The 12,534-nt window shown below is 38.8% G+C and overlaps 1 protein-coding gene across 5 annotated transcripts in view; it reads left to right on the plus strand.

The window, feature by feature from the left end:
* The first annotated feature begins 396 nt into the window (after positions 1–396).
* The window catches only part of LOC139764113 (uncharacterized), a 50,692-nt gene continuing 38,554 nt past the window's right edge, over positions 397–12,534 (plus strand). The window contains exons 1-3 of one of the 5 annotated variants that reach the window (XM_071690608.1): positions 397–517; positions 2,041–2,116; positions 11,932–12,124. In XM_071690608.1, the coding sequence (XP_071546709.1) occupies positions 2,054–2,116; positions 11,932–12,124 (256 nt within the window). In that variant the 5' untranslated portion in view covers positions 397–517; positions 2,041–2,053. Of the gene's footprint in view, positions 518–1,149; positions 1,896–2,040; positions 2,117–11,931; positions 12,125–12,534 lie in introns of those variants that run through there. The other 4 variants (XM_071690607.1, XM_071690611.1, XM_071690610.1 and 1 more) reach the window with 4 other exon arrangements.

Here is a 12,534-nt window from a genome sequence, read left to right on the forward strand (position 1 = left end):
TCAGGCGTGGACTGAGATTTAGTTCTCCAGTCCTTCTTCAAGGACACCTTTCCAGCGGTCCAAACAGGAGAATCATAATAGTGTAAACCTGTTACATCAAGTACTTATTTTGTTTGTCAGTACAGCAGAATGCTTATCCATACAGCCTTTGGGTTCTGGAAAGATTTTTTTTTTCATTCTGCGTCCAGACAATGGATCATGTTTTCTACTGTCTTTTGATGGGTTTCCAATAACAAAAGCTAGTTTTGGCTAAGCATTTATCAAATTTAGAAGCAGCCTTTTTCAACCACTTGGAACTTTTGTAAGAGAACCTCTTCCCCAATGCTGTTGACTCATAGAAAACATTGGACAGGATCAAGAGGACTGAGATAAACTTTTATATATCCCGGTCTTTAATCCTTCTTGGCGAGATTATATGAGTAGTTAATGATCCATTGTTCTTCCTTGATGTCACTTATACTATTGAATCAGTACCAAGAAGTTAGTAGGTCCTGTGTCGAGGATGAAATGAAGTTCCGTAAGTTTTTTACTTTTGTTTCGTGGATTTGAATACCTTCATTGGCTTGTCTTAAGCTTTATGTTGGAAGATTGCCCATTCCTTGACTTTCGTAGAACTTTCTGCTGAAAGAGATCTTGCTAATGGATATATTTGGCATTCTTCCTCCTTCTATAAATGATAGCCTAGAATAGAATATGGAGTCACCCTGATTCGCTCTGGGATTCGTTCTTGAGAATCGGTTTCCCGAATTCCTCATGTTAATTTATAAAGTTAGCTTTGCCTTGGGTTTAGTCCTTATAAAAAAAAATCCTCTAACCTTCCTCCTTCATGCAGGTATGCTCTTACGCTTTCAGGATAAACTGCAAGAAGAGAAATGTGGGTTTTTGAAAGCTGAGAAACGTTTTCACCCTGAAGTGGAATCCTGTAATCATTTTTTTTTTCTGATTTTTGTTCACCTACCTTGCCTCTCCTTTCATTAAAAACTTTTTTCCTTAACCTTCAGTAGCTGCCTTGGTTTGGTGTCCATTATTTGTGAAATATGAGTTCTAATTAGTTTTTCTGGGGGGGGGTGTCAGTGACGTCAGCATGTTAATGGTTGGTGATTGGCTGAGGACAACTTGTTTTATAAGCATCGACAATGGACAATTTGGTCGTTCGCAAAGGGTAAATTATGTTGCTCTCCCACCAAAATATAAGTGTGCAAGCTGAATCCTGATGTACTTTCGTGAGATCTCATGTTGTGGTACTCTGCTTCAAATAGAATATTGTTAACCTTTCAAAACACGGACTTGCAAGTCTTTAAATGCTGCATACCCACCCTTCCTTTTCTTCTTATATCTATTGTTTTCATGTTAAAGACCTATTATATATAACCTTGCTTTTCAGTAATTTCTAAATGTAATTTTTATGCTGGTAATCGTTCTAGTCTTGTGTTAACCACTCATCTAGATGTACAACTAATTATTGCATCTGTAGATTTTACTTGAACGCTGAAAAAGTTTGTGTGAAGGGATGTGATATAAAATATCCACTCTACATATACAGTGCACAAAAAATCCAGTATTTACTTTATCATTGTCCATCAAACATTGTATCAAATAAATTTTGTATCCCATCTACGGTAACTTTTACACTGACGTAAGCGTAAATTATAAGGTGGTTTTGTATGACATGTAAAGGATTCCATCTCATATAGTCCTCATGAGGGATACCCATGAGGTAGTAATGGTGAAACCGAGACGCTGTTGACGTAATAATTTACTCAACAACTGCATACATTAAGACGGTTAGTGAGGCATGAGGGAGGAAGCTTGTCGTCCACCCGAGACCTTACCGCCTCTGACGGGTGCCGACATATCGTCTGACGCTCCTTCAAAACAAGACCAGCGTAATACAGGTTAGCCTAACATGCAGTGGTTTGTAAGACATTGCATAAATTTCCTCCAAACCGGAGGTGGAAGTGGCTTATGATCCATAGATTGTCTACGGAAGTCTGGTTACGTTGCATTAGTCTCTAAAGTGCGTACATCTTTTCTTTTCAGACATCAAGCCATAATGGATCCAGGGCCCTCTTGGCAAGGCCTTCGGGAAGAACAAGCAAAATGTACTTTGGGAAAGGTAAGTGGACGGTGTGTAATGGCAAACAACTAGAGTAGCAAAAAAAGTGTAAATGAATTTAACATGTTAGGACAGTACATGGTTGATTTTCGCTTATGTGTAGGTATAAAATTAAGGTGGTGCCTTTGCATTAGAAGTACGGTAGCAGGGTAGCAGGTCTGCCCTTATGAATTAAGTTAATTTGTCTTTTGCTTTCCTGAAGAGTTGGGTGTGATGTCTTCAGATATGCAAAATGAATTCTTAAAGGTACGCCTACGTACAGGAAGTCCATGATTAACATATTAAGCTTTTGTGGAAAATGTTGCTAGTCGGTATAACTTAAATCAAAGTGGGTTTTCTCACTGATACGTTTCATATTAGGGTATTTGTAATATTTATGATAGTATATAGGTCAGGGTAGCTCCGATCAAACACTTAATAGTCCAAAAATAATTCCTTTACTTTGGGAAGGCTTATGTTAACTACTGCGCTCGGTTATAATCGTATTTTGTAAACAGAACCCAGCCGAACCAAAAAGAAAAGCATTCATTCCAAATAAAGTTTTGACCTCCCCCCCTTAAATTTGAAGTTTATAGTATCTATGAAATAAAGTGTACACTGACATTTGTACTTTGTTCATTATCAAGGAATTTACTAATCCTTGCTGTTATTACAGAAATACAGAAAATTATGACGAAACAAAATACGCATCCTTCAAACTATACATAAGTACAGTAAAATAACATGTTCTCTTATTGTAATACTTTATAAATCTAGTCTCACAGGTTTATTTATGACTAACAAATCCCGTTTTAATTTTCACTGGGTTTCCTAGAGGAACCATACTGGATGAACTTCCTCTAGGTCTCTCCCTGCATGTGCTAGACTCCATTTGGCTTGGAAAAACTGACGTTATCTTCTCTTTGATTTTCAAGTGTTTTATCAGGTTCCCAAATCACAACTTGCCTGGAACTCGTTTGTCCTGTAGCCAGCTGTGTGTCACTCGTACCATCTTCACCCTGCTCCTGTATGATTACATCCCTTTATACTCTTGAATCTCAGTTGATCAATATGTCTCCTGAGAACTCTTATTATCACACAGTTCTGTCTTACATGACAGGGGTCCAGGTACTTCCATTACAACTAGTACCCAACGAGTTCCCCTACCACTACAATGATCCACAAACACTTCATTTAAATCTGCCTTTATCATGATGTTTCTTTAATTCTTCCATTTCCTTTTTGCCCCGTTTTTAAGTAAAGTCTCAGTAGGGGTACTTCCAGTTACAGACTTTGGTAAACATATGGATCTGAATAAGAACCTAGACAACCTTGTTTTGATGTCTGCTTCTCTCATTAGAGCTAGGGTGAAAAGGAGCACAAGTAACATGGTTAATTCCATTTTTCTGTATGAATTGGTTGAATTCATTACTGTAGACTGGCTCCCATTATTACTAACTAACATTAAGGGTAGCCCATGTGTGGTAAAAATATCTCTTATTTCAGCATTGGTTGCGAGTACTGACATACTATTCATAATTCTTACCTCTAAACATTTTGAATAGGCATCATTGAGGACTAAATACATATGCCCCATAAACGTTCCTGCGAAATCTACATGAACTCTCTCGTGGCTTATCATGGTATGGCCACACATGAAGGGATGCAATACAGGGTTTATGTTCTATTCATTTGTCAAGTTACAAAATTTTACCATCTCCAATATACCTATCTAAATTTGGCCACCAAACTTGATCTAGGAATCCTCTTTGTCTTGGAGATACCCGAATGAGCCTCTTGTAGTTCTGTCAATACACTTTGCTCTCTTGCTGGAGGAACCACTACCCTGTTCCCCACATTATGCAACCTTCGTCTATACTGAGTTCATCTTTATGCCCATAGAATGACTTAAACTCTGGAACCTTAGCATCTTTTGACCAACCATATCCTGATGTGTTTAGCTGCACTGACAACAATGTGGTATCTGTGGGGAGTGGTTCTGATGCTGGTTTCTCTGCCAATGGTGACCTACTTAATAGGTCAGCATATGCATGGTCACGATCGTTCCTAAATTTCGACTGGTAATCATGAGCAGTAAGTGAGAAGACCCAACATTTTGTTCTCACACTAGCCATACTAGCCATTACCCTGTTTTCATGTAAAAGTGAAACTATAGGCTTGTGGTATGAAAATGGCTCGCATCAAATACTATTGCCAGAAACTCCATGTCAATTTATGCATAATTTTTCTCTGCATCAAGCAGTGTGCATGAAGCAAAAGCTATAGGTTGTTCTGGTCTATCTTCATTTTAATGTGCTAGAGCAGTCCCTACACTGTATGGTGATGCATCATATGACAAAACAAGAGGCCTATCTGAATCATATTGTACCAAAACCTCTCCAGATGATAGAATCTGCATTGCGTTCTTAAGTGCAGCTTCTTGTGATTGCCAACACTGCCATCCCACCCCTTTCCTTTACAGCATACACAATGGCACAAGCACTGAAGAGAGGTTCCTGAGAAATTTACTCTAAAAATTTATACCTCCAAAGAATGATTGCAGTGTTTGCACATCTGTTGGTCTAGGTGCATCCACAATTGCTTTTACTTTACTTTCGATACATGAATTTCCTGTTTATCAATTTTGTGTCCCAAATAACTCACACTTTTGGAAATACTCACATTTGTCAAAATACAGCGTCAAACTTTTTCATTCAGTATCTACCACCTTGATCAAGTATGCTCTCTGTTCTGCGTCAGCTTCCAGTGATCAAAATATCATCCAAAATGTACAAGTGTGTGGAATTACTCAATTGTACATTGAAAAATCCCAGGTGCACTCTTGTTCCCACATGGTAATCTGTTGTTCCTGAGAAACCCTCAGTGTGTGTGTATCACAATACTTCTTTGAATCTTCATCCAATAACATCTCTTGATGATTGATACTCAAGTCAAATTTTAAGACTGACTCACCTCCTACCAAACTGGTCAAAACGTCATTTACTTTTTAAACTGAAAAAATGCCATTTTCAACCACCGTGTTTAACATCACTTTAAAGTACTCACAAATTCTAACTTGAGGATGGCTTGAACACAACCACTATTGGAGTGGCCCATTCTGAGCTTTCCATCAGTGTGAGTGTTCATTTGCCTTTAGCCTGTCCAATTCTGTCTGTGGCCTCTCTCAAAGAAAAAGGCAGTGGGTGAGCTTTCAAAAATTTGGACTGCACTAGCATCTACATAGATTTTAACCTTCCTTCCAGTGTATGTGCCCAAAACTTATTCAAATGCACCAGCCTACTTCATTTTTGAACACTTCACAAACTTTTCATTGCTATCCAACTGTTCGTGTACATTAAATTTTGATTTCTTCCAGTCAATCTGAAGTTTGCATAACCAGTTCCTACCCAGCAGATTTTGTCCATTACCTTCTATTATTACAACCAGTAACTCTCATACTAGACCATGTTGTGTGACATGAGCTTTCTCAATACCTTTAACTCTCAATCCTTCTGTGTATGACTTCAATATCACATCTTCCATTAGATTCTCTTGTAATGTGGGTACCTTGTCACACAGACTCTCAAACATATACATTAATTATGGTATAACTTGCACCAGTGTCTATCTCCAAATTTGCCACTTGCCCTTCAATATTTACACATAAATGGTTGAACACAATCCATTTGTACCTCACTTTTGTTTCCACTACCATAATATTTTCTAATTCTCATTCTTGTTCATCTGCATTTTCCACGATATATTCTATCTCCTCTTGGTGGTCCTCTTCTCCCTCTTAGTGGTCCTGCTCCCCTTCTTGGCACTGTTCTCCATCCTCTTGGTGAAGGTGCTCTCATGGGTGTGTTTTGGTCCGGTACTGTTGCGAGACTGCTGACATTTTCGGGGGAAATGGCCTACTTGCTGGCAGTTGTAGCACCTCTTTTCTCTGGCCCAACAGCTGTCTGGATGATGAACTCCCCTTCATTTGCAACAGGGTATGCCTTGTGTCACTGCAAGCAGGGATGATAGCTGTTTCATGTTTGACACATCCTTCTGTGTTGCCTCTATTACCACTGCCAAATCATAGATTTTCTTGCACAACAGAATCTCAACAGTCTGGGGCTCTAGTGCCATTAATTTTGCTTGAATCTGTTCATTGTTAATACCTACAATCAACTAGTTGTGCAACATTTGATATTTGCAGGTCTGTCATCAAAGAGCTGAAATTGCAGTGCTCTCTTAGTTCCTTCAAGGCAGTCATATACTGAGGAGAACTCTCTCCTGTTCATGGGATTCTTTTATGGACTTTCAGTTCTCCAGGATGTTTAGGCTTCCACAAATTTTTCAAAAACTTGCATGTCATTGGTCCTACCATTGCTATCAAGACATATTTTTCTTCTCGACTGCATCATTTGTATCATTGGCCAAGAAGTTATGTTGCAGATGCTCCTTGTACTCGGTCCAGGATTCAATGTTCGATCAAATTTATGTACTTGACCAATTAGAGACATTGTTTCTGTTTGTAGCATTCCAGCTGTAGAAATCTCTCAACATCGCTGGCTGATGATCTTCGTAGACACCCTTTTTCCAGTTTTCATTAACTTCCATAAGTTGTCCACACTGTCATGCAGTTTTATCCTCGTCACTACTTCATGTAATATTCAGCTTAGTGTAATAGTCAGGTTAGTTCCAGTCAAACCCCTATTAGTCCAAAAATATTTATTTTACCCTGGGAAAACTTATGGTAGCTACAGTGGTCAGTTATATAGGTATGTTTTGTAAAGAGAACCCAGTTGAGCCATAAAGAAAGGCATTCATTCACTATAAAGTTATGACTGTTTTTCATGGACAACAGATTGGAAATATATTTTGGGGACAAAAATAGTTCTCACTCCACTTTTTCACACTTTTGTGTCTTTCCACTGTGTTCTTGTCACTCTTTAAACTTCCTTCCTGAACTTTTTCTTATTTTCTGAAACCCATCAATGCTCTCTTGTCCCATATCTTATCATTCTTCTTTCTAAGCACTCATAACTTTCTTGACCTATTGCTTTCTTTTGTGCTTCTTCCAGTCACTTTCATCCTTTTTCTTGCATTTGACATCCATATACGTCTCTTTTCTCTTTCATTCGCAAATTGATTTCATTTTCTTTCACAACCCTTTCTCATATGACCACAACCCACCTTTCACTTTCCACATACTTCACCTGCACACTGAACCTCTTCTCTCATAAATATCATCCAATCTTCTTCCACTCCCCAAGATTCAATTACTCAGTGCCTTTTTTCACTGAATCTCCAATTTCATCTCTACACAGAGGTGACTTTTGCAAGCATGTTAACTTTCATAATTTCTTTTACAAGTTTGTCGTTTTCTTAACCCAACTCGTACTCCTGTTCTCTGCAGATTCATTTCTGTCAACTTTTCTTGCATCCTTATTAGTTAGCATAGAATCCAAATTTTAATGGCCATTGACCCAAATCCCCTTCACCCTTGTATGTTTATGAATGCTTCTTTCCTTATACCAGGTATTCACTGTGACCATTCTTCTTTCACTACACAACCCATCAAACTTTTTCCCATGTTTATTTACACCAGGGATGCCATGCCTCCCTAATGATATCCTTAATTGCCATATCATCCACCCTTACATTCACATATCCTAGTCCAGGATTTAGTTACGTATATCAGAACTGCAAAATCATTTGCTCAGCTCCATTCAAGATACTATCCTTTCAGCTTCAATCCTCTCTCAGCCTGGAGCATGTGCTCTAATAGTCACCCTCTGCTTGTGGTCAGCTTTCAGTCTAACCCACATCAGTCTTGAAGTTGCTTTCTTTCACTCTTTAGCACAGTCCCACATATCATTCATCATCAGGAGAGCCATCCTTTCTTTATCTCATTAACCTGAATTTCCTCAACCACTATCCCCCTTACCCTTCATCTTTGTTTCACTCGGATCCACAACTTCCAAGTTTCCTTCATCAACCTTAATACTATATCATCTACATTTACTTTCTTTTCTTTTAAGTTACAGCCATGTATATTCAGTCATGTCATGCTGATCCTTTGAGGGATATCCGTGTTTTGCTTCCTCCTCTGTAGAAATCTGTTATACAAGAGCAGAGATTTACCAGCACTTAATTCCTGCCCTTTCTTAGTTGCCTCACTTAATACACTGTGGATACTTGAATGGTATTATTTCACCCTTATTTCTGGGATTTTTTGTTTGAAAGCATAAATCAAATGTATGGCATATCATATCAAGATTTATTTATTTATATTTATTTATTTTGCTTTGTCACTGTCTCCCGCGTTAGCGAGGTAGTGCAAGGAAACAGATGAAAGAATGGCCCAACCCACCCACATACACATGTATATACATACACGTCCACACACGCAAATATACATACCTATACATCTCAACGTATACATATATATACACACACAGACATATACATATATACACATGTACATATTTCATACTGTCTGCCTTTATTCATTCCCATTCCCATCCCATATGACTGCATATATCTTGTTCCTCCTCATTTTTCCAGTGATTCTCTCTGGATGGTCATCCGCAAACTAAGCAGTGGAGCTCATATCATGCCTTTGTTCTTCAAAACTATCTTTGAAGTCCATTTCATAAACTTGACTAGTATAACAGTCACTAGTTCATCACAGTATCAGGGAATAATTAATTTCCAGGAATTTGAGAGGATAGAGGGGAGAAGAATACTTCCCATAGATTCCCTGGATGTAGAGGAGCAGGAGTGGGGCTAGAAACATACCTCTTTTGTATTTCAGTTCCATAAGATGGAACAGAAGAAGGTGCCTAATGAGTTTTGCTTATCCTTCTTGAAGCCTGTGGTTGGGATGTCTGAATGTGGTTAAATGCAACCATAATGAGAAGAGAAAGTTAGATAGTTTGTTCTAGCACTGATTGAAACAAAGTCCAAGGGCAGAATTATCTGGGAATGTTAGTGTGAGGGTGAGAGCTAAGGAGGGATATGCACTTCTGCTGAAGAAGGACTTGTGGAAATATGTGAGAGAATTTTAGGAAATGAACTCCAGACTGATGTGGTTGAAAATTAAAGTGGGTTATGAGAGGTTGGGATTATTAGTGCTTATGCACTTGACTGTGAGAATTGTGATGAAGAGAGGCAAATGTCTTTGGAACAGCTGAGAGAGTAAGTCAGTAGTTTTGATAAGAGCGATCGGATATTAGTGATATTTGATTTGAGTTGGAAAGTGAATAATGATGCAGTTGAGAGTTTGACTGGGAAGCATAGGGTGTTTAGTGATGTGAATGGAAATGGTGATATGTTTGTATGGTTATGTGCTGAAAATGCGCCAATGTTTGTGAATACCTTGTTTAAAAAGAGGACATACAGCTGGAGTGGGATAGTTGGAAAGCAAGCTTTGATGGATCGTGTACTGATTTAAAGGTGTCCAAAAGAGAGGCTCTTGAATGTGAATGTGCCAAGAGGGGCAGCTGTTGGGATGTCTGATCATTACTTGGGGGAGGTGAAAAGAGGGTGGTGAAAATATGTGAGCTTGGAAAAGAGGCTTGTGTGAAGAAATACTAGGAGATTGAGTGTAGAACAGCAAAGGTGAGAGTAACTAAAGTTATGGGAGTGGATGAGGAATAGAGAGATTTTAAAAAGCAGTGCTGGCATCTGCAAAAGAAGTAAATGGTATGTGGATGATGGGAGGTGGACAGGTAACGGTAGTGGGTAGTGAGATGAAGGTAATTTGCTAGTGAAAGAGAAAAGAGAGATGTATAGGCATTACTAACAGGGAAGGAGTGCAAGTGAGTGAGAGATATACAAGAGAAAGCAGCTGAAAAAGAAGGCATTTGAGAGTTGTAGTGAGTGAATATCAACAAACTTGGGGGAGAATGAGAAAATGTTTTTGAAGGTTATTTTTGTGAGAAAAACAGAAGAACAAAGCGGGAACATCAATGTAGGGAGCAAATAGGAAAGTGGTTGGAGGCAAAGATGAGGTGAAGAGGAAATGGATTGAGGACTGTGTAGGATTGTTGAATGTGTTTTTATGATAGGGGGCAGATATAGGATATTTGGGACTGGGAGGTATGCAAAGAGCAATAGTCATGGCATGTGATGTGGTGAATAAAGAGGAGGTGGTGAAAGCCTTTAGTAAGATGAAGTGTGGCAAGGCAGCTGGAGTGGTTGGTACTACAACTGAATTTCTTAAGAAAGGAGGTGACTGTGTTGTTAATTGGTTAATTATGATTTTTAGTGTGTGTTTGGGTAATGATGAGGTGCCTGTGGACTGAAAATGCATGTATAGTGCCATACTACAAAGGTAAGTGGTATAAAGGTGGCTGTTAAAATTGCAGAGGTGTAAGTTTGTTGAGCATAGCTGGTAAGTTGTATGAAAGAGTTATGATGGAAAGGTTGGTGGCATGCAGAGCATCAGAATGGGGAAGAATAATGTGGTTTAAGGGTGGAAGGGGAAGTGTGGATCAGATGTTTGCTTTAAAGAATGTATGAGAGAAATACTTAGGGAAACAGAGGAATGTATATGAAGCATTTATGGATCTGGAGAAAGCGCATGATAGGGTTGATCGAGATGCCCTCTGGAAGGTGCTACATTTATATGGTGTAGCTAGAAAGCTGTTAGAAGCAGTGATGGGTTGTTTTCAAGAAAGTAAGGCACATTTGCAAGTAAGTAGAGATAGGGTTAAGTGATTCAAGGTGGGCCTGCAGCAGGGTTGTTTAATGTTACCATGGCTGTTTCATCTGTTTATGGATGGGGTGGTGAGGGAGGCTACTGCATGTTTTCTTGGAGAGAAGCAGGTATACAGTCTTATGGGGTTGTTTGTTTTTGATGGGGGTTCATTTTTGTTTGTTTATGATATAGTTCCAGTGGCAGATTCACATGAGAATCTGCAGAAGCTGTTGTCTGAATTTGGGAGTGTGTGAAAGAAGAAAGTTGAGAGAATATGAATAAAAGTAAGGTTATTAAGGGAGAAGAGGCAAGATTGTTTGGAGTGAGTTTGAATGGAGAAAATTTGCAGGAAGTGAAGTGTTGTAAATACCTGTAAGTGGATATGGCAGCAATTAGAATCATGGGAGCTGAACTTAGGCATTAGGTGGGTAAGGAGGCAAAGGTCTTGTGTGCATTGACAGATATATACAGAGAGAGATCACTGTCTTTAAGGGCAAAAATGGGTATGTTTCATGGTGGTGTATAGATGCAAGGTGTGGGCCTTAGACAAAATGTATAGGATAGCATGAATGTGTTGGAATTGAAATGTTTGAGGACAATAAGTTGTTAAAGGGGGGTTGATCAAGTAAGAAATGATAGGAAAAGAGAGGTTTGTTAGTTAGAGGAGTGTATGTATGAGAGAGCTGAAGAGGGTGTAATGAATGGTTTGGACATATGAAGAAAGGATGAGTAATAGGCTACACATGTCAGAACTGGAAGGGATAAGGAAAAAGGGGAAACCAAGGAGGAGTTGGAATGATGGAATGAAAGATACTTTGAGGGCTTGGGGCCTGAATATGCAGGAGGCTTGCAATGAATAGAGCAAATTGGAGTGATATGGTATAAAGGGAATTGCATGTTGTTGATGTGCTGAACCAGGGCATATGAAGCTGTGGAGAAAACTGTAGACAGCTCTGTGGGGTGTGATTATGAATAGGGGACTCTGATTTCAGTGCAATATACATGACTGCTATGGAATGGATGTGAATGAATGAGGCCATTTCTTCCTCTGTTCACAGTGCTACCTCACTAGTGTAGGAAATGATGAACATGTACCAAAAAAAAGATAGAAATTAGCAATAGGATATGTCCATGTTCACAGGGCAAGAGGACTTTAGATGACATAGATGAGGTTTCTGCAAAGAGGAGGAAGTTACATGAGCAAGGTCAGAGCAGAAGAGAAGATAACCTCGGCTATCGGAAGGATCAAGAGGTTCCATTTATTTGGATGCTGTATAACCGACGGTTTTATGAAAGTGTCCCACCTGATCACATCTTGAATAAAGCTCCCAAAGGTAATCTAGAGAGTGATGTTCTTTTGGAGGACAAAGCCTCCCCATACTAAGATTGTTATGTTAAGATGTAATTTAAAGCTTAAAGATGCACTGATATTTTTTGCTGACTAGTGGACCAATTAAGGTTAGCATTGAGTGTTATATTTCCTCTGTTATGAAAAGTGTTGAATGGCTATTCTTTCTAATTTATGCTTCAGTGTAAGCTATTAATTTTGGCAGAAATTGTGTACTTACATGAAAAATGACAGATTACTGCAAAGGGACATTTACGTTGGTTTCAGTGTATTTTCATTATTTACTGCAATATATGATGATAATACCAAGATTGTATTCCAACAGTTCATTTGATTATTTCTTTACTTTAAAGAGAGCTTTGGATTTTATGACTTCCGTCTTAGGCTTTAGTTCCT

This window comes from Panulirus ornatus, chromosome 48, assembly GCF_036320965.1.
Source record: "Panulirus ornatus isolate Po-2019 chromosome 48, ASM3632096v1, whole genome shotgun sequence".
NCBI lineage: Eukaryota > Metazoa > Arthropoda > Malacostraca > Decapoda > Palinuridae > Panulirus > Panulirus ornatus.